The 26348-nt window shown below is 38.3% G+C and overlaps 1 protein-coding gene across 1 annotated transcript in view; it reads left to right on the top strand.

Moving 5' to 3' along the window:
• Positions 1-26348, top strand: part of THSD7B (thrombospondin type 1 domain containing 7B) — a 765597-nt gene that overhangs the window by 508904 nt on the left and 230345 nt on the right. The window contains exon 13 of the mRNA XM_027132057.1: positions 6849-7112. Within this exon, the coding sequence (XP_026987858.1) occupies positions 6849-7112 (264 nt within the window). The remainder of the gene's footprint in view (positions 1-6848; positions 7113-26348) is intronic.

Genomic DNA, 26348 nt, shown 5'->3' with positions numbered 1-26348 from the left:
AAAGATTAATTGTAGATCATGTCAACTATGAACTGGCACTCGGCATTGGCACTTGCCGTTGACCTCTACAAGGATTAAATCAGGAGCTGCTGCAGCTGCTGACCTTCAACACCGGCTGAAAGGTGTTCAGGGTGGAGATGAGGAATGAAGCATTGTGTGCTCTGGGAAAAACAGGTCTTCAGATAGTTAGATATTTTCAGGAGATGATTTTATGAACCCAATTCTTGTATCTCCTCATATCTAGAAAAGCACTTACTTCCTTCATGGTGACATCTGCTCCTTGTGACTAGCAGTAACCTGCATGGGACTAGCAGAAACACCATCACCAAAATCATATATATACTGACCTTCCCCATTACCTCTTTGGAGCAGTTTCTCAGAGCTGTCTGAAATGCTGTTTCCCGAGCGATAGTCCTCATTTTGCCCCAAATAAAACTTCACTCACAACTCTCAGGTTGTGCTTTTTTTTTTCAGTTGGCAATCGTGATCTTAAAAAAACCATCTGGGTTAATTTGTATTGTATTTCTGAGAATGTATACAAGCATTTAATTTTCTTTAAGCCAATTAAGTAGTTCTTTTTTACAGTTTAATTTTGATAATACCATCACCAAAGGTAGAAACATATATCTATAATGTACACACAGACATATAAATAGGCAAAACCAAAGATCGCATAGCCTCATTTTAAAACTTAAGTCATGAATCGGGTATTACAATATAAAACTTACTAGTTTATAATAACAGTTGGAATAAGTTAACTCACTTGGGTTTTAAAAGGCTTCTTCCCCCCCAACACACACACACACCCTTTTTTTTTTTAATCTCAGAAATTGGAGATAGTCTAGATAAGAGTTTCCTGAGAGGACCTGGTAAAACATTTGCATCTCAAAGGCTCAGGGAGATAATTGTAAGCTCCTCCTAGAAGGACTTCTGTTCCCTTTGGGTCAGAATTTTGAAAAGATGTTTTATAAAGCCAGCTTCCTCTGACTGCATACGTAAAAGCCAGTTTTGGAATGTCAAGAGAGTCCCATCTTCACCTTTTTCAGGATGACATTTCCTCCATTTCCCAATTAACTACTTGCATGTATAAGCTCCTTATAAACTAAACCTCTGGCTCATACCCTGCCAGGTTTATCTGGTACCGCTTTCTTCTGATCTGAAGGCTTTGTTTCCCATTTTAGAGTTGGTTTGTCAGGATAAAATTACTATTGAAGACTGGTGGGCTGATGTCACTCCCCTGGGTGGCACCCTAGAGTCATCTCAGGGCTTTCACAGGTCTCAGTTTCTCCCCCTGACTGTATAAAATCTCCATGGAGACTGGAGCACTGGTTGGCCAATGTTGTGTGTGCGTCCCGAGAGCAAATTTCTTTAATGAGTGGGTTACTCACACTGAATGGTGTGAGGGCTTGCCTCTGCCACTCCCATAAATTTCCCAGTTGACTGAGAAAACTGCAACTGGTTGGGAGGAGCTGTATCCCTAATCTTCGGAGCTGAAAGCTCTCACATGGTATCTTGACTTTTATTCAGACAAACTCTGTTAAGGTATTCAAGAAAGACACCAGGCTAGCCCCGTACCTAATCACCTAGTCCAGACCACTTGGTGTCTTTCAACTGAGCAACCTCCTGCTGTCTCTCAGCGGGGGTAACCCACTCAGTATCTTTCAACTGAGCAAACTTTTCCCAGTGTCTTTCGACTTGGTAACCCAGCTACCTCTTCTTGAACCTAAGTTCAAGGAAAACCTACCCTTCATGGCAAGGAGTTTAACAACCACCAAATAAAACTCAGAATCATCAATCAAGATGTGAGATCCAAGACCCAGGAGAGACATACCCAGTTGTCTGGACTCCCCAAGGAAGTGGACCAGCACAAGGGGCCCATGTTGGGCCCAAGGCTCCAGATACTTGTAGAGTTCAGGCAAAGGAGAGAAGTCAGCTCTTGGTCCCTTTGTGGTCACCAAAACATTCAACTGAAAGAAAAATGCACAACATGAGAGTTGTGAGTTAAGGTTTATCCAGGGTCTTACTGAGGACTCTAGCACAGGAGACAGCCTCTCAGATAGCTCTGAGGAAGTGCTCCAGAGAGGTAGGGAGGGAAGGCTAGTTTATATGTGATTTTGTAGCTGTTAGGGAATACATGCAGTCAGCATACATCTTGGTAGAAACTTACAGCTAGTCACAAAGAACAGCAATCTCAAGGTAATGATCATAATGCTTTTCTGTGTATGGGACGATACAAGAAGTAGGGTTTATTTAAATTCTTCCTGAAATGCATCTAACTATCTAAGGGTCTGTCTGTCCAAGCACAGAGCATCCTGTTATCGTCTTTAATTTCCTCTGTGTGAGACACTGAGATCACTGTCAGTCAGCAACTTCAATGGCTTAATCTTTGTAGACATAGATGGAGAGCAAAATACTCTTCACTCTTCTTTTGTTTGCAGTATCATTGGTAGAAAAACAAGTAGTGAAAAATCTGCAGTTCTCAAGCTTTATTTTTATTGTGATACTAATGCTTGTGTTTTGGTCTTTCCCCTGTAATTTAGTATTAAACTTAATAAGCAATTTCTAACATGAATGATAGTAAAAAGGGATGGGCTTAGACTAAAGCAGTATGAGTCTCTAACACAGACACACACAGAAGAGCCTACAGACACAAGTACAAGCATCTTCATTGTATAGGGGACCATCTACGGTGTTTATTTTTCTTTTTCCATTTTTTTAACCAGAAACCTTAATTTAATATCTGGGTGTTTGTTGTATGCAAACTAGATAATCACAGGTTTCAGATTTAGTGATAATTAAAGCAGTTGTTTACACAATGCTGTAAATAATCCTTCAAATAGTATAATCTATCTAGGTTATTCATATGTACCTATATATTCAAAATAACTGGGTAGGGCTTCCCTGGTGGCGCAGTGGTTGAGAGTCCGCCTGCCGATGCAGGGGACGCGGGTTCGTGCCCCGGTCCGGGAGGATCCCACATGCCGCGGAGCGGCTGGGCCCGTGAGCCATGACCACTGAGCCTGCGCGTCCGGAGCCTGTGCTCTGCAACGAGAGAGGCCACAACAGTGAGAGGCCCGCGTACCGCAAAAAAAAAAAAAAAAACTGGGTAACTAATACCTATTAAATATTGTAGTTTTGTGTTTTTGTGGAATCAGTTACAAATTTCTCTCTGACTTAAGAGGAAAAAATGTCTTTAGAGTTGTAGTAGAGATTGATTTTTAAAATTTTTAAAGTACTGGCTGGTCCTGAATCCAAGGTTTAATACTGATTATGACTAGAATGTAATCAAAGTTAAGGACCACTGGTAATCAGTTTCTTATTGTGAAAACCATCTCTACATTAACTAACTTGCTCAAAGCCTTCTTCAAACAGTGATGCCATGTAATTAAGAAGGATATCACAAATATAGAGACAGCATATATTTGTACAAAATATTTGTTCTGCCAGTAACTTTTGGTTACTTTGTACATGAACATTTTATTATTTATTCCTATTCTCTCTCTCTCATTTCTTCCTTACTTTTTTTTTCCTTTTTTTAAAAAAACTTTGCTTAATTATTCAAGGAACAATTCTTGTTTACCATTTATGTGTGCTAGGCCTTGGGGACACTGTAAGGGCATAGATAGACATGACCCTAATTTAAGAGCTTCCAGTCTAATGAGAGATAGAGTTTTGCTACAGACAGTTACAACACAGTATAGTACCTGTTACAATAGCTGTCATATAGGGTGCTGTATTAGTTTTTTATTATTGCTTCTTTAACAAATTGCCACAGATTTGATAGCTTAAAACAACAAATTTATTCTCTTACAGTTCTATAGGTCTGAAGTCAGACATAGATTTTACGGGGCTATAAGCAAGATGTTGGCAGGGTAGCATTTTTTTCTGGAAGGTTTAGGGGAAAATGTTTTCTTTTCCAGCTTCTAGGCGCTGGCTCATGGCTCCCTTCCTCCAAAGTCTTGAAATTCAGAAACATTACATCATCTTTTGATCATTCTTTCATAGTTATTTTGCCTCTGATTCTTTCCTCAGCCAGGAAAGGTTCTCTGAATTTAAGATCATGTGGTTATGTTGAACCCAGGAAGATAATCTCCTTATCCCAAGATCCGCAAGCTTAGTCACATCTACAAAGTTCATTTTGCCATCTAAAGTAGCGTGTTCACATGTTCTAGGGATTAGGATGTAAAAAATTCTTGTAGAGCCATCATTCTGCCTACCACATGCTACGCAAGTACATAAGAACGCCTCTTCTAGAACTGAGATGAAGAGTGTATTCAAGGATGACTTTCCGGAGGGAGTGATCTATCAGTTTGGACCTAAAGGACAAATAATCATTAGCTAGGAAACGGAGGGAAGGTAGAACTGGTGACAATTTCTGGCATAGAACGTGCAAAGGTCAGCAGTTAAATGAGCAGCTTCTAGGAACTAAAAAATGTTCAGTATTACTTATAACGTGCCAGAGGCAGAGTGATGCAACACAGTCGGAGGCAAACACTAATAGACCCAGATCCTATGGAACCTTGATGACCAAGGTGAGGAGTCTAGACTTCATTCCATGAGCTGTGGTAAGTCCCTGGAGAGTTTTAAATAGATGAGTCATGTGATCAGATTTCCAGGTTTGTAAGTTGGTCCTGGCTGCAGTGCAGGGAATAGATTGAAGGAAGTGAGTTATGGTGGAAGTAAGATCTTGGAAGGTGTCATTGTAGTGATTTAAGCTGGAGATTTGGAGGAGGGCTAAATATGGGTGGTATCAGTCAGAATGGATACAGCAGACTGATTCAAGAGATATTTAGGTATTTGAAATGATAGATCTTTGTCGTTAAACAGATACAGGTAGCACAACAGAATGATTCAAATGTGACACTCCAGTTTTTGACTCAGTCATATTGGTAGAACTGGGAAATGCAGGAGAAAGGATGGTTGTGATGGTCAGAAGGTGAGTGTAGCTTTTGCCACGTTGAGTTTGACTGGTTCTTTAGGTGTAGATTTCCAGTCTATGGCTCAGAAGCTTGAATAAGAAATCTGGGCTGAAGATACTAATTAGGGATTTAAAGGTTGTAGACGATTATTTAAACTCTTTGGGTGGTGAAGGTGTAGGATCAGAAAAGAGAATCTAGGGCAGTGTCCTGAGGAAACCTATCAGTTAAGAGAGGTACAGAGGGAGAAGAATTCAACAAACAAACAAAAAAGGTGTGCCCAGAGAGATGGTGAGGGTGTGGAGTAGGGGTGAGGGACATAAAGGTAAGGTGTGATGAAACTTGGGAAAGATATTTCAAGAATGATGGCATAGTCAACACTCAGAACTATTGTTGAATGATCAGGTCTGAAAGATAAGACGTAAAATTCATGACTTTATTACTTTGGCAAGAGTAAGTACTTTTAAGGAATAGGTAGAGTCAAGATCTAGGGTTAAGTGTGTTGAGAATAGGATGGAAATATAAGCGATGGAGACAACGGTACTTTGTGGGCATCTGAAAAGCACCAGAGACTTGGGTTACGTGTTAAACGCTGATAAGAAGGCGCCAGTCCTCCTCATCCATTGATGTATCTCTCATGCAGTAAATTCTCACAGTGGTGAAAGATGCTCTGCTCCTCAAACATATTCTCAGGACGTGCCCCTAATGGTAGAGGCAAGTGAATACTTCCTCCCAGAGGGACAGTGGTGTGGCCGAAGCTTCTACAAGATCGTTTCAGGTCCTGCAGGAATCCTTATTTATTGTGGCCATAAGCATCACAGAAGGCATAAAGCCAATCGTCCAGGTGACAACTGTAGAATTGCTGTGTGTAAAGTAAACTAACTGACAATAAGAAAGTAGTCTGTGCATCAGCTCACTGCAAGCGTTTCCAAAACAGCCATAAGGACTGGAGATAAACTAATAAAGCTGCCTATTTTATATCTATATATATAACCAGCCAAGACTCTCACTAATGACCCATTAATAAGGAAACAAAGTGGAATTATTAGATCTAGGAATACTTTTAAAAATCTAGAGGAAGTGTGTTGGTAGCAAAGTTGAGTCAAGTTACAGGCCATCTTGGAATCCATTAAACATAATGATCAAGTACTCACAGCTTTGAAAAATGACTCTGCCTTGTCATTACTCAAAGTTGGGATTACACATCAAACGTCCATCAAAGTCAGTTGGTCAGGTAAGGTCATATTCTAAAATACATAACCTAAAAAGGTCTCTCAAAGTGCAAGTCATACCTTTTTCTCAGATTAAATTATCCAAAATGAATTGAGCATTTATTTCAATCTATTGTTTCTGTCAGCATTTGTGAGCTGCCTGATGAGAGGAACCAAAATAAGTTCCAGTTTGTCCACCACACACCAAGTGACACCCAGGCTCACGCCAGGGCCATTGTCTGGGAGGATATCATTTTGTTCCTTGAATAAATAAACTGCTTTTAAAAAGTTACTTGAAAAAAAGGGAAGGACTTAATACTTACACCGTTTTGTTCATTTCCCTGGTAACCATAATTTCATGGAAAATGGAGGCAAGGTAATCTATCTGTTTTTTATCAACAAATTATAGGGAAACCAATATTAAATACATCAAGGACTTTTCTATCTGTTGAGCCACTGTAGCAAACATCTTCTAAGTATTTTTTGCCTCTCTCTAATATGAGACCTCTTTTTTTCAAATTAACTTAAATTTCACAGTTGCTGTGGGAATTGCTTTCATTGTCCTAGGATTTCCTTCTGTGTTTAAAAAAAAAAGTGTAAAAAAGAAAGGCTTTATTTTATTTAAGACTTAATAGTCTAAGAGCTTTTACATAAAATGTGAGCGACTTTTAACAAAACAGCAGATGTGAAATTAATACATCAATGTCTCTCACTGGAACAGGGAAAAGCAGGAAGAAGGAGAAATGCCAGGATGCTGACCTGTACCCTCTAGTGGAAACAGAACCATGTCCTTGTGATGTGTTTACATCTCATCCTTACGGAAATTGGTCAGACTGCATTCTTCCTGAAGGCAGAAGGGAGCCTCAGAGAGGATTGCGGGTACAAGAAGACAGCAAAGAATGTGGAGAAGGCATGCGTTTTCGAGCAATAGCCTGCTCTGATAAAAATGGAAGACCTGTTGACCCCACCCACTGCAACAGCTCTGGTAAGGAGATGGGTGAGGAGTAACAGATGAGGACATTGACATACAGCCTAGGAGGGCCATCCCAGGTCTAGAATTGGTAGCCTCGTTCCTTAGTAATTACTTCAGTTCTTCTTTGTCAAAAACACACCACCTCTCATAAAATATGGACATATGAAATGCACATATCCATATCACACTGATTATCTGGAACGTGATCGTTTGGGATCTTTGACTCACCTCACTCTATACTTCACCTCTGGCCACTTGTTTCCTGGCGGTGAGCTCAGTTGCTCTTCCTCTAAGAAAGCCAAAGCCCAATGCAAATGAATATATTTTACAGTGTTTATTGGTACTCTGATCATATATATAGAAGGCATCAGTCCTTGAATTTCTTATAAGGATGTTGACAAAATACCAATGAAAAAGTTAATTTTAAATGTTTTATGGTACAGTGTGTAAGTATACCCAAATTTATAGACTAAAACTGTAGAAAAGGAATGAGGCAATCTGGCACAATTTTTGAGTTGTTTGTCAAGGAGAAGACTATTTTTATTTATCTTTGAACATTGGGATAATTTAAAAGATATGGGGAACAGAGAAAGGAATGATGATTAAATACAGCTGGGGTACACATTGATGGAAGAGGCTGAGACTAATGATTACAATGGAACTTATGAATTTCCTGCTCTATTTTTTGGTTTTTAATTACCTTAAGAAACTGAAGTTAGGGATTTTACAGAAGGTATGGATAGAGAGAATTTATGCTGGAATGGCAGACTCTAAAAAAAAGATGAAAGATTTTTGTCTCTGTCATCAAGGTCTTATATCCTAATAAGCTTCCTAATAATACCAGAAATGGCAAATTGAATTCACTTTTAACACACAAGTAAATCATAGTTCATCCTTATTCTTTATTTCCGATGTATCAGTTCATTTTAGTTAGGATATACCTGGATCATTATAGGAATGCAATTTAAGGTTTAACGATTTTTAATTAGTGTCATCATTGCTCTACTTCCTAGGTTAGTCTACAGAATTGCATTCAGTGATTTTACTTTCAGAAACATTAAACACATCACAAGCAAGTAATGGACCCATTTTACAGAGGCCAAAGTTGGTTTGCTCTGGTCTTTGTTTTTCACCTTTAATATACATAATGGTTTATTTTTAAATTTTTTTCTTGAAATATATTTGACATATATACCTTGAATTTATGCAATGCTATAACATATTAATTCAAGACATTTATAGGTTGTAATATGATTGTAATTATAGTGATAATTAATACCTATAACATTATATAATTATCATTTCTTTTTAGTGGTTGGAATAATCTAGTCTCAGCAAGTTTGATTATAACACAATATTGTTGTCCGTATTTACTGTATTGTGCATTAGATCTCTAGGACTTATCTACTACTCATTCCAAGTTTGTACCATTAAACAAACTATTCTATCCCTGTCTATCCCTCTGTTCCCATGCCCTGGGAACCACCATTTTACTCTGCTTTTGTGAGTTTGGCTTTTTTAGATTCCACGTATAAGTGATATAACACGGTATTTTTCTTTCTCTGACTCATCTCACTTAGTATAATATCCTCAAGGTCCATTCAGATTGTTACAAATGGAAGATGTTTTTCTCATGGCTGAATAATAGTCCATTATGTGTATACACTACAAATTCTTAATCCATTCATCTGTTTATGGGTGCATAGATTATTTCTAAATCTCGGCTATTGTGGATAGTGCTGTAATATACGTGGGCGTGCATACATCTCTTTGATATCCTGTTTTTATTTCCTGTGGGTATATACCCAGAAGTGAAATTGTTGGATCATATGGTAGTTCTATTAATTTTTTAAGGAACCTCTATATTGTTTTACATAGTAGCTGCACCAATTTACATTTTCACCAACAGTGTGCAAGTATCCCTTTCTCTACATCCTCATTAACACTTATTATCTCTTGTCTTCTTGTTGCTATTCTAAAAGGTGTCAAGAGATAGCACATATGGTTTTGATTTGCATTTCCCTGATGATTAGTGATGTTGAGCATCTTTTCATGTACCTCTTGGCCATTTGGTTGTTTTCTTTGGAAAAAGTGTATTTAGGTTCTCTGCCTAGTGTTTAACTGGGTTGTTTGTTTTTTGTTATTAAGTTTTGTAAGATACTTTATATATTTTTGGATATTAACCCCTTATCCAATATATGGTTTGCAAATTTCCTCCCATTCTGTAGGTTGTCTTTTCATTATGTTAGTTGTTTCTGTTTCTGTGCAAAATCTTTTAAGTTTGTTGTGATTCTATTTGTTGACTTTTACTTTTATTGTTTATGCTTTCGGTGTCATATCCAGAAAATCATTGCCAGGACCACTATTGAGGAGCTGCTTTTCTACATTTTCTTCTAGGAGTTTTATGGTATCAGGTCTTATATTGAAGTCTTTTATCCATTTCAAGTTAATATTTGTGAGTTGTGTAAGATAAGGGTCCAATTTCATTGTTCTACATGTGTTTATCCAGATTTCCCAGCACCATTTTATTTTTTAACATCTTTATTAGAGTATAATTACTTTACAATGGTGTGTCAGTTTCTGCTTTATAACAAACTGAATCAGTTATACATATACATATGTCCCCATATCTCTTCCCTCTTGCATCTCCCTCCCTACCACCCTCCCTATCCCACCCTCCTAGGTGGTCACAAAGCACCAAGCTGATCTCCCTGTGCTATGCGCCCAGCACCATTTTTTGAAGAGACGATCACTTCTCCATCAGGTGGTCCTGGCTCCCTTACCAAATATTAGTTAACTCCCTTACCAAATATTAGTTAACTGAATATGTGGGGGTTTACTTCTGGGCTCTCTAATCTATTCCATTTGTCTGTGTCTATTTTTATGCTTGTATCACATTGTTTTAATTACTGTAGCTTTGTAGTATAGTTTAAAATCAGGAAGTGTGATACCGCCAGTTTTGTTCTTTCTCAGGATTTATTTGGCTCCTTTGGGTTATTTGTGGTTCCTTAAAAATTTTAGGAGTTTTCTTTTTCTATTTCTGTGAAGAATGCCACTGGAATTTTGATAGAGATTGTGTTGAATCTGTATATGATTTGTGGTAGTATGGACATTTTAACAATATTCTTATCCATGAGTAAAGGATGTCTTTCCATTTCTTATGCCTTCTTCAGTTTCTTTCAATGAAGTCATAATTTTCATTGTACAGATCTTTCACTTCCTCAGTTACATTTATTCCTAGGTATTTTTTTATTTTTGATGCTATTGTGAATGGGATAATTTATTTTTCAGATGTTTCATTATTAGCAAATAGAAACAACACTGATTTCTTTATTTTGATTTTTTTATCCTCCAACTTTACTGAAATCATTGATTAGTTCCAACAGTTTTTATTTGAATCTTGCAATTATCTATATACAAAATAATATCATCTGTAAATAGTGACAGCTGTACTTTTTCCATTCTGATTTGGGCATCTTTTATTTTTTTTGTTTTGCCTAATTGCTCTGGCTAGACTTCTGATACTATACTGAATAAGAATGGTAAGAGTAGGCAACCATGTCTTGGTTCTAATCTTAGAGGAAAAGCTTTCAATTTTTTTTTTACTGAGTGTAACGTTAGCTCTGGGTTTGTCATAGATGGCTTTTGTTATGTTGAGGTATGTTCCTTCTATACACAATCTTTTGAGTTTATTTTTTAAATAAATTTATTTATTTATTTTTGGCTGTGTTGGGTCTTCACTGCTGCTCGCGGGCTTTCTCTGGTTGTGGGAAGTGGGGGCTACTCTTGTGGTGCACAGGCTTCTCACTGCAGTGGCTTCTTTTGTTGCGGAGCATGGGCTCTAGGCACATGGGCTTCAGTAGCTGTGGCACACGGGCTCAGTAGTTGTGGCTCGCTGGCTCTAGAGTGCAGACTCAGTAGTTGTGGCGCACGGGCTTAGCTGCTCTGCGGCATGTGGGAGGGATCTTCCCAGACCAGGGCTCGAACCCGTGTCCCCTGCACTGGCAGGTGGATTCTTAACCACTGCATCACCAGGGAAGTACCTCTTTTGAGGTTTTTATCATGGAAGGATGTCGTATTTTGTCAAATCCTTTTCTGTATCTATCGTGATGATCATGTGATTATTTTCTTTCATTCTATTAATGTGATGTAATACGTTTATCGGTTTGAACCATCTTTGCATCCCAGGCTCATGGTGTATAATCCTTTTAGTGTGCTCAATTCAGTTTGCTAATATTTTGTTGAAAAATTTTGTATCTGTATTCATTAGTAATATTGGTCTATAGTTTTCTTATAGTGGCTATATCTGGCTTTGGTATTAGGGTAATACTGGCCTTGTAGAATGAGTTAGGAAGTGTTCCCTCCTCTTCAATTTTTTTAGAAGAGTTTGGGAAGGATTGGCATTAATTATTCTTTAAATGTTTGGTAGAATTCACATGTGAAACCGTCTAGTCCTATGGTTTTCTGTATTGGGAGATTTTTGGTTACTGTTTCAGTCTCCTTCCTCATTATTGGTCTGTTCAGATTTTCTGTTCTTCCAGATTCAGTCTTGGTAGGTTATAAGTTTCTAGAAATTTATCTATTTCTTCTAGGTTGTCTAATTTGTTGGCATATAGCAGGTCATAGTACTCTCTTATTTCTGTAGTATCAGTTGTAGTGTCTTCTCTTTTATTTCTAATTTTGAGTCTTCTGTTGTTTTCTTAGTCTAGCTAAAGGTTTGTCAACTTTATCTTTTGGAAAATCCAGCTCTTTCATTGATTCTTTCTATTGTTTTTCTGGTCTCTATTTCATTTGTTTTCTCTCCAATCTGTATTTCCTTTCTTCTGCTAACTTTGGGCTTAATTTTTCCTTCTGGGTACTGGAGATGTAAAGTTATTTACTTGAGATCTTTCTAATTTCTTAATACATCCATTTATCACTATAAACTTTCCTCTCAGAACTGCTTTTTGCAGCATCCCCTAGGATTTGATATGTTTTCTCTCCATTTTCATTTGCTTCAAGATTTTTTTTTCCTTTTTGATTCTTTGATCCATTGGTTTTCAGAAGTGTATTGATTGGTTTCCACATATTTGTAGATTTTCCAGCTTTCTTCTTGTTGATTTCTAGTTTTATACCATTGTGGTCAGAAAAGATAGTATTTCAGTCTCCTCAAATTAGCTGAGATTTATCTTGGTCCTCTCATGATCTAATATCCTGTATGCACGTGAGAAGAATGTATATTCTGCTGCTGTTGGTTGGAATGTTCTATATATGTCTGTTAAGTCCATTTGATCTAAAGTGTGGTTCAATTCCCACATTTCCGTGTTGATTTTCTGTCTGGATGATCTATCCACTGCTGACACTGAGGTATTGAAGTCTCCTACTATCACTGTATTGTTGTATATTTCTCCCTTCATATCTGTTAGTATTTGCTTAATATATTTAGGTGCTTCAATGTTGGGTGTGTATATATATTCATGATTGTTATATCTTCTATGTATATTGACCCCTTTATAAAATGACCTTCTTTGTGTCTTGTTACAGTTTTGGGCTTGAAGTCTATTTTGTTTGATAAGTATGGCTATGCCCACTTACTTTTGGTTTCCACTTGCATGGAATATGTGCTGTCTCTTCACTTTGAGCCTCTGTGTGTTTTTAGAACTGAAAGAAGTTTCTTGTAGGCAGCATATAGTTGGATCTTGTTTTTCTGTTTTGGTTGTTTTTTGTCTGTGTGTTTGTTCTCTGTATGTTTTCATGGCTGTTGTTTTTTATCCACCCAGCCACCCTTTGCCTTTTGATTGGTGACTTCAGTCCATTTATGTTTCGAGTGATTATTGATATGTAAGGGCTTACTGCTGCCATCTTATTGTCTGCTTTCTGGTTGTTTTGTATGTTCATTATTTCTTCCCCGTTTCTCCCTGCCTTTGCAAAGCAGTGGTGTTCTATAGTGGTGTGCTCTGTCTCCCCCTTTTTACGTTTTGTGAATCTACTCTAGATTTTTGCTTTGTGGTTATCACCTCCTCTATGAAAGAGGTCGCCACTGTCTACCTCTTCTGCCAGAGAGGTAGCCAGTGCTGCTTCAAAAGCCCAGCCCCTTGTTGTTCATCTGTGGGGAGGGGAGGCCACCTTGGAAATTTTCTACCTCTCCTCTGCTTCCAAACTCTTCTCTTTCTCACTCCAGTGGCATTCTGGAATCTCCCTTTAGGCAGGCTGGACTTCCAGTCATTCTCTTCTCCATGGTTATCTGCCCAGTTTTGCACTCTCCAGGTTCTTTCTTTTCTAATCTCAGTGAGTGGGACTGGGGTCAGTTTGCCAACTCCCTTGTATCAGCAACCCTCACTGAGATCCCCCTTGTTTATTTTTGGATGCACAGGTGGACTAGAAACCTCCACATCCCTTTGTGAAATATGCAGAAGCACTTTTGTTTGGTAATAGATGTCTAATTAGTTGTTACAAAGAGGAAAGAGAAGAGAAGAGAGAAGAGAAACACCACCGTGATGCTGATGTCACCTACATATTGGTTTATTAGTTGTTTGATCAAAACCTGTATACTGATCACCTGCTATGTACCTAGTCTTCTTCTATGATTTGGGTATACAATTATGGGGAAATCAGGGACTTGTGCAGCTTATTGTCTAGTGGAGGATAGAGAAAAAACAAATTAATAAAGGAATTTCAAGTCTTGATTAGCCCTTATGATGCTGAACAGAAAATCTTGAGACTTTAGGGAAGTCCTCACTGAAGTGACATACACTTGAGATGTGAAGAGTGAGATGACAACCATGTGAAAAATACATACAAGTTAATTTCAGTTAGTGGGGTAAGCATGTCCAGAGCATATAAGGCAGAAATGAAGTACCAGCAAAAAAACACAAAGGAAGCCCTCAGGAATGAGGAGAGTTGTTTTGAAATGCTGTGGAAGAAGTAGGCAGAATCTTGTGGGATAAAGCAAGGAGTCTGGATATAATTCAAGTGAAGTCATTAGGTGGGAAGAGTGGTAGATGATGTGATGCAAGTTAGGTGTTTAAAAGAATTACTTTTGACTAGTGTGTATAGATTGGCTTCAATGAAGCAAGGATGCCATTAGGAGACTGTTGCAATAGTCAATGTAATAATGATTTTAGGTAAGACTTAAGATGGCAGTAATAGAGCAAATATAGTGTTAAGATAAAATTCAAAGATAGAATTAAGATTATTCCAAATGCCAGTCATCTTTTAAAAAATATATTATCTATCATTCATCTCTAATTTTTCAAGGGTTTATATGTGTGTATGTGGTATTTAATTTAGAAATAATCATTTCAGGTTAGAAAAGAACATATCCTCAAGGAAGAGGAGGCATTGAAAATGGAACCAATTTACAGAGCAATAGCAAAAGCTGTTAGAGAATCTAAAAGATTTTCACTGAATGAAAACAGTGCATTGATCAAGATTTACCAGAGACTTGTAACTTTTATGATATTTGTGTAGATATTTTTACATTACATTTTTCAAAAAAAAGATTTTTAAGAATAGTAAATGAAAATACTCCCAATGGGTCACTTCTAAGGGTAAGAGACATATCCATCTATCAAGGGAAAAGAAAACGTTTAATGGTCACTAATAGACGTTTTTTTTTTAATATCCTTGAGTACTAACTCACTATTAAGAATTCTATTTTCATCCCAGACAAACTGAAGCAGAGAGCAGTGACCTCAATCTGGCTTTCCTAATAAGAACAGTAAATGCTTTGCCCTTTTAAGCTTCAACATAGGTTTGTCTTCCATCTGCCTCTGGAAGACACAAATGGGATTCCCCAAGATAATATCAGAGAAATTTCCTCATGAGGATAATTATTCCTCATGCTGAGGTGTCCTAGGTGGCCCCTGCTGGTACATATAGCTGTGGGCAACACAGTTCACTAAATTCTGAATTATCTATGCTGATGGATTTCATGGAAGATTCAAACCACAGATAATACTAGCCAGGTCTCTTTGTCTTTAGGAATATCACTGAGGAGACCAGTAGTAAAATGACGCTTCATTAAAACAAACAAACAAACAAACAAAAAAACTTCAGAGTAGAATTTGTATCTATATCCTGTCAGCAATTGTTTGCTCCTACTGCGTTCCATCACTGCCTAATGTTAAGGTGTTGCATGTAGTTCCCAACTGTGTGTGACAACAGGGCAGATGTTGGCTCTGATTACCTAATTCAGTCAACAGAATAGCGTGTGCCAAAATAAAGATACTTGAGGTGAATTACTTCCAACTATGTCTCTTATCCCAGTGATTTGTTTGGACAAAGAATAGGACATAAAATCTCCCCACACCTCAACACACTTCATTCTTCTCTCTCCCTTTCCCTGCCTTCAGCCCTCCCTTCACTGCCGTCTCTGCTCATAGCAAGTCTTTGCCTAACTCCTCTAATAAATCAGTCTACCTTATCACTTCCTATTCCCCTTACCAGTTTTCATCTTTCTTCATAGTACTTAATCACCAACTAAAATATTATACATTTACATTTTAAAAATACTGTCTCCTGGGCTTCCCTGGTGGCGCAGTGGTTGAGAGTCCGCCTGCCGATGCAGGAGACACGGGTTCGTGCCCCGGTCCAGGAAGATCCCACATGCTGCAGAGCGGCTGGGCCCGTGAGCCATGGCCGCTGAGCCTGCGCACCCGGAGCCTGTGCTCCGCAACGGGAGAGGCCACAGCAGTGAGAAGCCCGCGTACTGAAAAAAAAAAAAAAAAAATACTGTCTCCTATGATTGGATGGTAAAATTCCAAGAAAGAAAGAACTGCTTTTTAGGTTTTTTTTTTTTTTCCAACTGTATCCATGGCACCTAGAATGGTACCTGAAAGTTAGTAGGTATTTAAAATGTATTTTTGAGTACATGACTGTACCATTAGGTCTTAATAATTGTACCTCCTAAGCATTTCTCAAACTTTTCCTTTTCTCTTGCGATCTACTACACCCAGTGACAGATGTTACAATCTTGTTTTCACACCTGATATTTATTATGCCAAGAGCCATCAGCCATCACAGGAAAAGGAAAATGTGGCCGTGCCCGTGCTCTGCTGTCAGTTTCTCCCGGTCTCTTCTTCACATACCAGCCCCTTGACAGGACATCAAAGGAATCCCATGACTATGTAGTCTGCCTGGCATGCTCTTTATCCTCCTTTCGTGAGATTCCTCCTCCTTTGGGATAAGACCAAGTGATGCCTAGTCCAGGAAGCATTTTTCCTACTTCCTACGCCAGGGTGTGTGAGGGGATCATCCTTGAGGATTCCAATGAGTCCTATGCTTTTCTTTATCAATATATTTAGTTTTATTTTTTTAAATCCCCATGTATATTTCTATTTCTGTTACTAACCTGATTGTTTATTGAATCAGGTCATTTCAGTTCAGGTGTACTGAAGCGGGTTCATTTCTCCATGTCCAGTGCCTAACACAGGGTCTGGCTCATCACAGGCTCTGAGTGTATGTTGGCTGAATGAATGAAAAGATGAGTTTAGATATGACAAGAGTCAATATGATCTCAGGTTCAAGTGGTGGCTTGAGTCGAGACCTTAGTTCTCTGCCCTGGAATTGGACCTGGGTAGTCTGGATGAAAACCAGGAATCCTAGTCACTAGACCACCAGAGGCTAGAGGCTAGAAGCAAAGTTCCCCTGGCTTTTGCCCCCGCTGAAAAATGCATTTCTCAAGGAGGCAAAAACTGTAAAAAAAACTGGAACAAAGTTTATTATTAGAAACACAGAACAAGAAGTGGGAGAGCACACAGAGATACAGTTTATTTAAGAGAGAAGCAAGGCAGAGATACACATCTGGAGAGAAAAGGGTGTGGGCATCCCCCCTAATGAGAAGGAGTGCAGTAAAGAGGCAGTTAAGTCATTTATATAGGGCTTTTCTTCCACGTCTCTGTTTACCTTTGGCCAATTATCTTGTTTCTTTTTCCACACCTGACCTGCCCTAAGATCCACCCCAACATGTGTGCACAACTTTTTTCAAAGATAGAGTCTAGCCCACAGGCCTATGGGAGGGCTGGCATTACCTATTATGGGGTGGTGCCCTCTCCTTTTTGACCCCCAAGAGCCTTTCTGCACATGTGTAGTTGGGGAGGTCTCCTTGACCTTAAGAATGAGAAATATGTGGTCTCTTTATCTTTTGTCTGGGCAAGAGTCAGCTCCTCTCTGCCCCTGTCATTACTATTATGTTGAAGTGTTCACCGGAGGCAAAGTCCAGCTATATACCATGTTTCTGTTCTTGTTTCTTTTTTTTTAATTAATTTTTTTTCTTATTAGTCATCCATTTTATACACATCAGTGTATACATGTCAATCCAAATCTCCCAATTCATCACCCCCCCCACCCCCCATGGCTTTCCCCCCTTGGTGTCCATACGTTTGTTCTCTACATCTGTATCTCAGTTTCTGCCCTGCAAACTGGTTCATCTGTACCATTTTCCAGGTTCCACATATATGCGTTAATATACGATACTTGTTTTGATCTTTCTGACTTACTTCACTCTGTATGACAGTCTCTAGATGCATCCACGTCTCTACAAATGACCCAATTTTGTTCCTTTTAATGGCTGAGTAGTATTCCATTGTATATATGTACCACATCTTCTTTATCCATTCGTCTCTCAGTGGGCATTTAGATTGCTTCCATGACCTGGCTATTGTAAATAGTGCTGCAATGAACATTGGGGTGCATGTGTCTTTTTGAATTATGGTTTTCTCAGGGTATATGCCCAGTAGTGGGATTGCTGGGTCATATGGTAATTCTATTTTTAGTTCTTTAAGGAACCTCCATATTGTTCTCCATAGTGGCTGTATCACTTTACATCCCCACCAACAGTGCAAGAGGGTTCCCTTTTCTCCACACCCTCTCCAGCATTTGTTGGTGGTAGATTTTCTGATGATGCCCATTCTAACTGGTGTGAGGTGATACCTCATTGTAGTTTTGATTTCCATTTCTCTAATAATTAGTGATGATGAGCAGCTTTTCAAGTGCTTCTTGGCCATCTGTATGTCTTCTTTGGAGAAATGTCTATTTAGGTCTTCTGCCCATTTTTGGATTGGGTTGTTTGTTTTTTTAATATTGAGCTACATGAGCTATTTATATATTTTGGAGATTAATCCTTTGTCTGATGATTCATTTGCAAATATTTTCTCCCATTCTGAGGGTTGTCTTTTTGTGTTGTTTATGGTTTAATTGCTGTGCAAAAGCTTTTAAGTTTCATTAGATCCCAGTTGTTTATTTTTGTTTTTATTTCCATTACTCTAGGAGGTGGCTCAAAAAAGATCTTGCTGCAATTTATGTCAAAGAGTGTTCTTCCTATGTTTCCCTATAAGAGTTTTATAGTGTCCAGTCTTAGATTTAGCTCTTTAATCCATTTTGAGTTTATTTTTGTGTATGCTGTTAGAGAGTGTTCTAATTTCATTCTTTTACATGAAGCTGTCCAGTTTTCCCAGCACCACTTATTGAAGAGACTGTCTTTTCTCCATTGTATATACTTGCCTCCTTTGTCATAGATTAGTTGACCTTAGGTACGTGTATTTATCTCTGGGCTTTCTATCCTGTTCCATTGATATATATTTCTGTTTTTGTGCCAGTACCATATTGTCTTGATTACTGTAGCTTTGTAGTATAGTCTGAAGTCAGGGAGTCTGATTCCTCCAGCTCTGCTTTTTTCCCTCAAGACTGCTTTGGCTATGTGGGTCTTTTGTGTCTCCATACAAATTTTAAGATTTTTTGTTCTAGTTCTGTAAAAAATACCATTGGTAATTTGATAGGCATTGCATTCAATCTGTAGATTGCTTTGGGTAGTGTAGTCATTTTCACAATATTGATTCTCCCAATCCAAGAACATGGTATATCTCTCCATCTGTTGGTATCGTCTTTAATTTCTTTCATCAGTGTCTTATAGTTTTCTGCATACCGGTCTTTTGTCTCCCTAGGTAGGTTTATTCCTAGGTATTTTATTCTTTTTGTTGCAGTGGTAAATGGGAGTGTTTCCTTAATTTCTCTTTCAGATTTTTCATCATTAGTGTATAGGAATGCAAGAGATTTCTGTGCATTAATTTTGTATCCTGCAACTTTACCAAATTCATTGATTAGCTCTAGTAGTTTTGTGGTGACATCTTTAGGATTCTCTATGTATAGTATCATGTCATCTGCAAACAGTGACAGTTTTACTTCTTCTTTTCCAATTTGTATTCCTTTTATTTTTCTTCTCTGATTGCTGTGTCTAAGACTTCCAAAAATATGTTGAATAATAGTGGTGAGAGTGGACATCCTGGTCTTGTTCCTGATCTTAGATGAAATGCTTTCAGTTTTTCACCGTTGAGAATGACGTTTGCTTTGGTTTGTCATATATGGCCTTTATTATGTTGAGGTAGGTTCCGTCTATGTCCACTTTCTGGAGAGTTTTTATCATAAAACGGTGTTGAATTTTGTCAAAAGCTTGTTCTGCATCTATTGAGATGATCATATGGTTTTTATTCCTCAATTTGTTAATATGGTGTATTACATTGATTGATTTACATATATTGAAGAATCCTTGCATCGCTGGGATAAATCCCAGTTGATCATGGTATCTGATACTTTTAATGTATTGTTGGATTCTGTTTCCTAGTATTATGTTGAGGATTTTTGCATCTATATTCATCAGTGATATTGGTCTGTAATTTTCCTTTTTTGTAGTATCTTTGTCTGGTTTTGGTATCAGGCTGATGGTGGCCTCATAGAATGAGTTTGGGAGTGTTCCTTCCTCTGCAATTTTCGGAAGAGTTTGAGAAGGATGGGTTTTAGCTCTTCTCTAAATGTTTGATAGAATTCACCTGTGATGTCTCTGGTCCTGGACTTTTGTTTGTTGGAACATTTTTAATCACAGTTTCAATTTCGTTATGTGTGATTGGTCTGTTCATATTTTCTATTTCTTCCTGGGTCAGTCTTGGAAGGTTATACCTTTCTAAGAATTTGTCCATTTCTTCCAGGTTGTGCATTTTATTGGCATGGAGTTGCTTGTAGTAGTCTCTTAGGATGCTTTGTATTTCTGCAGTGTCTGCTGTAACTTCTCCTTTTTCATTTTTAATATTACTGATTTGAGTCCTGTCCCTGTTTTTGTTGATGAGTCTGGCTAATGGTTTATCAATTTTGTTTATCTTCTCAAAGAACCAGCTTTTAGTTTTATTGATCTTTGCTCTTGTTTTCTGTGTTTCTATTTCATTTATTTCTGCTCTGATCTTTATGATTTCTTTCCTTCTGCTAACATTGGGTTTGGTTTGGTCTTCTTTCTCTAGTTCCTTTAGGTGTAACCTTAGATTGTTGGAAATTTTTCTTGTTTCTTGAGGTAGGCTTGTATAGCTATAAAATTTCTTCTTAGAACTGCTTTTGCTGCATCCCATAGGTTTCAGATCATCATGTTTTCATTGTCATTTGTCTCTAGGTATTTTTTGACTTTCTCTTTGATTTCTTCAGTGATCTCTTGATTATTTAGTAACATATTGTTTAGCCTCCACATGTTTGTACTTTTTACATTTTTTTCCCTGTAATTCATTGCTAATCTCATAGCGTTGTGGTCAGAAAAGATGCTTGATATGATTTCAATTTTCTTAAATTTACTGAGGCTTGATTTGTGACCCAAGATGTGATCTCTCCTGGAGAATGTTCTGTGTGCACTTGAGAAGAAAGTGTAATCTGCTGTTTCTGGATGGAATGTCCTATAAATATCAATTAAGTCTATCTGGTCTGTTGTGTCATTTAAAGCTTGTGTTTCTGTATTAATTTTCTGTTTGGATGATCTGTCCATTGGAGTAAATGAGGTGTTAAAGTCCCCCACTATTATTGTATTACTGTCGATTTCCTCTTTTAGAGCTATTAGCAGTTGCCTTATGTATTGAGGTGCTCCTACGTTGAGTGCATATATATTTATATTTGTTATATCTTCTTGGATTGATCCCTTGATCATTATGTAGTATCCTTCCTTGCCTCTTGTAATATTCTCTATTTTAAAGTCTATTTTATCTGATATGAGTATTGCTACTGCAGCTTTCTTTTGATTTCCGTTTGCATGGAATATCTTTTTCTATCCCCTCACTTTCAGTCTGTATGTGTCCCTAGGTCTGAAGTGGGTCTCTTGTGGACAGCATATATATGGCTCTTGTTTTTGTATCTATTCAGTGAGCCTGTGTCTTTTGGTTGGAGCCTTTAATCCATTCACGTTTAAGGTAATTATCGATATGTATGTTCCTATTACCATTTTCTTAATTGTTTTGGGTTGTTTTTATAGGTCCTTTTCTTCTCTTGTGTTTCCCACTTAGAGAAGTTCCTTTGTATTTGTTGTAGAACTAGTTTGGTGATACTGAATTCTCTTAGCTTTTGCTTGTCTGTAAAACTTTTGATTTCTCCATCGAATCTGAATGATATCCTTGCTGGGTAGAGTAATCTTGGTTGTAGGTTCTTCCCTTTCATCACGTTAAGTATATCATGCCACTCCCTTCTGTCCTGTAGAGTTTCTGCTTAGAAATCAGCTGTTAACCTTATGGGAGTTCCCTTGTATGTTATTTGTCATTTTTCCCATGTTGCTTTCAATAATTTTTCTTTGTCTTTAATTTTTGCCAATTTGATTACAGTGTGCCTCGGCGTGTTTCTCTTTCTGTTTATCCTGTATGGGACTTGCTGCGCTTCCTGGACTTGGGTGACTATTTCCTTTCTCATGTTAGGGAAGTTTTTGACTATAATGTCTTCAGATATTTTCTTGGGTCCTTTCTCTCTCTCTCCTCTTTCTGGGACACCTGTAATGCGAATGTTGTTGCATTTAATGTTGTCCCAGAAGTCTCTTAGGCTCTCTTCATTTCTTTTCATTCTTTTTTCTTTATTCTGTTTGGTGGTAGTGAATTCCACTGTTCTGTCTTCTGGGTCACTTATCCGTTCTTCTGCCTCAGTTATTCTGCTATTGATTCCTTCTAGTGTATTTTTTATTTCAGTTTTCTTATTGTTCATCTCTGTTTGTTTGTTCTTTAATTCTTCTAGGTCTTTGTTAAACATTTCTTGCAGCTTCTCGATCTTTCCCTCCGTTCTTTTTCCGAGGTCCTGCATCATCTTCACTATCATTATTCTGAATTCTTTTTCTGGAAGGTTGCCTATCTCCACTTCATTTAGTTGTTTTTCTGGGGTTTTATCTTGTTCCTTCATCTGGTACATAACCCTCTGCCTTTTCATCTTGACTATCTGTGAATGTAGTTTTTGTTCCACAGGCTGCTGGATTGTATTTCTTGTTGCTTCAGCTGTCCGCGCTCTGGTGGATGAGGCTATCTAAGAAGCTTGTGGAAGTTTCCTGATGGGAGGGACTGGTGGTGGGTAGAGCTGGGTGTTGCTCTGGTGGGCAGAGCTCAGTAAAACTTAAATCCGCTTGTCTGGTGATGGGCGGGGCTGGGTTTCCTCCCTGTTGGTTGTTTGGCCTGAGGCGACCCAACACTGGAGACTACCAGGGCTTTTTCATGGGGTAATGGCAGACCCTGGGAAGGCTCACGCCAAGGAGTACTTCCGAGAACTTCTGCTGCCAGTGTCCTTGTCCCTTGGTGATCCACAGCTGCCCCCCGCCTCTGCAGGAGACCCTCCAACACTAGCAGGTAGGTCTGGTTCAGTCTCCTATGGGTCACTGCTCCTTCTCTTGGGTCCCGATGCACACACTATTTTGTGTGTTCCCTCCAAGAATGGAGTCTCTGTTTTCCCCAGTCCTGCCGAAGTCCTACAGTCAAATCCCGTTTACCTTCGAAGTCTCATTCTCTAGGAATTTCTCCTCCCGTTGCCCAGCCCCCCAGGTTGGGAAGCCTGACATGTGGCTCCAAACGTTCACTCCAGTGGGTGGACTTCTGTGGTATAAGTGTTCTACAGTTTGTGAGTCACCCACCCAGCAGTTATGGGATTTGATTTTATTGTGATAGCACCCCTCCTACCATCTCATTGTGGCTTCTTCTTTGTCTTTGGATGTGGGATATCTTTTTTGGTGAGTTCCACTATCTTCCTGTCAATGATTGTTCAGCAGTTAGTTGTGATTCTGGTGTTCTCGAAAGAGGGAGTGAGAGCATGTTCTTCTACTCTGCCATCTTGAACCAATCTTCTCCTGTTGTTATTTCTGTCTGGAAGTGTAAACAAGATGCTGGCTGTAAATTCTAACCTGGAGCCCATCTGCCTTTTGCCTCACACACGCATGCCCAGATAAAAGTTCTGCATTGTGTGTGTGTGTGTGTGTGTGTGTGTGTGTGTGTGTGTATGTTAAGAGATGTTTGGGTAGAATAGCTATGTATAATAAAGACAGAGCCATAGAGAAGTTGTCAGACAAACACTAGAATATTTGGTTCTATTTTGCCCTTTATATACAGTTTGGGGTTAGAAGAAATGAAATTGCTCTGCAACCAGTGGACAAGGAATGTTTTTGAAAGAATGAAAAACTGCAGAAAAACAATTTTCCTAGGGATCCAGTGATAACTATGTGAATAAAACTTTAACTTGGGCTTCCCTGGTGGCGCAGTGGTTGAGAGTCCACCTGCCGATGCAGGGGACACGGGTTCATGCCCCGGTCTGGGAAGATCCCACATGCCATGGAGCAACTGGGCCCGTGAGCCATGGCCGCTGAGCCTGCATGTCCAGAGCCTGTGCTCCGCAACGGGAGAGGCCACAACAGTGAGAGGCCCGCGTGCCACAAAAAAAAAAACAACTTTAACTCATCCGATTATAAAGTGAAAATGTAAACTATTTCATATCTGATTCTAGGTAAATTATGATTGATTTTGATAGGCAATTAATTATCATTAATATTTCATCCAGAAATAACTTGGCATTTGCAGGTTAACTCTAGTACAGCAATTTCAGTAATTTGCTGTCATATATAAGGAGGTATGGATAGCAGACAAAGCAAAATAATCTATAAAATCTTTGTGATTTAAAGAATAATATTTCATGTATTCGAAGTTACTGGCAAAAATGTGAATGTAATCTTAATATCTTTAGAAAGTTTAGTTTCTGTGTATGTATTGAATTTGTATTATTGAAAGATTTATCACAACTACATATGGACAAGTTTATTTCGGCCAAGATAGGAGACTGAAATTTACATCTTTATTAACTGAGTTGGCTAAGAGAGCCAACGTCCTGGCAAAGACTTGTTTGTGTCAAAGATGGGACAAACTTTTAAAACTATTGTGAGCTCTCCTTTATGAATCTACCAGGCAGAGGGACTGAATAATTATGTTTCTTGCAGAAAGAAATAGAAACTCTTTAGTCATCCTCAATTTTTGCCAAGTGACCTGTTTCCTAAATCTTCTACACCTGTATGTTTTTTGAGATGTTGAAAAGCTCTTCAAATCACCACTCAAGGGGGAATAATAGTGCCTACTCTGGGGCAAAGAAATTTAGGTTTGAGAAGATGAATATGTTTCTATGTTTTTCATGTTGAGATTTTTGCTTCCTTTGCTTTTTCTTTTTTCATGTGAATGTTGCTATAAAAATTCATATGAAATCACTAATTTAGAGATGCTTTTCTCCTCTATCCATGTTTCTCCATCTAAGTGGCTCTCCCTTACTTGCTTAGACTTCTCTCACCTTTCCATTAGATCCACTGCAGTGGGGACTCAGTCCTTCCTTCCACCACCCTTTTGTCCCATTTCAATGAGAAGAATCTTTCCCCCAGGCCAATATGATGATCACTCTCACTGTCAACCAACTGCCCAGGCCCCTTAGTATGGCGTACAAGTCTCTTCATGATTTTACCCTTTGTTAACCCCTGAAACCTCATCCTTCTTCTTTCCCATGCTGAGCCTCAGCCATCTTGGAATCTTGCATATCTCAATCCATACCATTCTCTCTCATGGGACTTTTGCTTTCTCTACTTACACACATCAATTCTGCTATGACTTTAATTTTTCCTCCTTACAGCCTAATTCTCTAGTAGACTCCTAATAACCTTTCAGGACTTAGGTTAGAAACTTAGGTTTCACCTTTTCTGGGAAACACCAGGCAATCTTGCCAGTCCGCTCTTCCCCAACCCCTAGATGCAGGTCCCCAATCCTACTGCTTCTCATATTTTACCTACTATACAGCTAGTCTGTCCTGCCACAGATGGGTGTGGGGTTCCTGAGGGAAGGACTGTGTCTACTTCATCACTGTGTCATCACAAACATCTGGCAAAGTGTCAGCACATCATATATACTCAATAATTGTTAACAAAACAATATAAATCTATGCTCTGTGTAAAGAATTTTCATGTACATACATATATATATATATATATATATATATATATATATATATTCGTTTTTTTCTTTTTTTTTATGACTGCTATAACAAAACCACAAACTTGGTGGACTTGTTTACTCTTTCACACTTCTAAAGGTCAGAAGTCCAAAATCAGTTTCATTGGGTCAAAATCAAGGTGTAATCAGTCTCACTCCCTTCAAAAGCTCTAGAGGGTAATCTGTTTCCTGGCCTTTGTCCAGATTCTAGAGCTGCATTCCTTGGCTCATGGCCTCTTCCATGAGCCAGTGGCATAACATCTTGCTTCAGTGTCTTATCACTTTCTTTGGTGTCAGTTCTGTGCCAAATCTCCCCCCCTCTTATAAGGACACTTAGGATTGCCTGTCCTGCACTGATATTCCAGGATAATCTTCCTATCTCAATACCCTTAACTTAATCACAATTGCAAAGGCTCTTTTTACATATAAGGTAACATTCAGAGGTTCCAGAGATTAGAACCCGGATATTTTGGGGAGCCATTATTTAGCATACCACAATATGTTAAGGCTATTGTATTTTTGAAGCTAAACCTTTTAAAGATGTGCAAATGAAAAAGAATTGGAAACTTCTCTCAAGTGTTGGAAACACTCACGTAGTGTTATCTTCTTTATTTCTTCATGTGTGTAGTGTCTACACAAGGGGATTTATGTGAACAGTTGATACCATCATCTGGAAAATTATTAGGCAAAATATCATAATGGCTAAAATGTGAAGAAAGCAAATGCAGCTTTTGGTTATTTCCTTGAACAATATATGGAATCAGTATTTCTTTTCACTTTTTTTTTTTTTTTAATAGGGTATGGGCTACACCCTTGTCTCTAGGTCATATGTTAGCTTTACCTTATTTGTTTCTTACATTTTGTGTTTTAATTTTGACCTATTTAATAATTACTAGAGATAACGATTTACTGATAAGATCTCATTTGAAGAGAGGATTGGTTCTGTTACTGAAAATGTTTCAAGAACTCACCTAATGAAAGGATACATTGG

The sequence above is a fragment of the Aethalodelphis obliquidens genome, unplaced genomic scaffold, assembly GCF_003676395.1.
Source record: "Aethalodelphis obliquidens isolate GAN/ISIS:26980383/991018 unplaced genomic scaffold, ASM367639v1 scaffold2, whole genome shotgun sequence".
NCBI lineage: Eukaryota > Metazoa > Chordata > Mammalia > Artiodactyla > Delphinidae > Aethalodelphis > Aethalodelphis obliquidens.
Note: the sequence above shows the minus strand (reverse complement) of the source record. Positions and strands in the feature narration are given on the sequence as shown.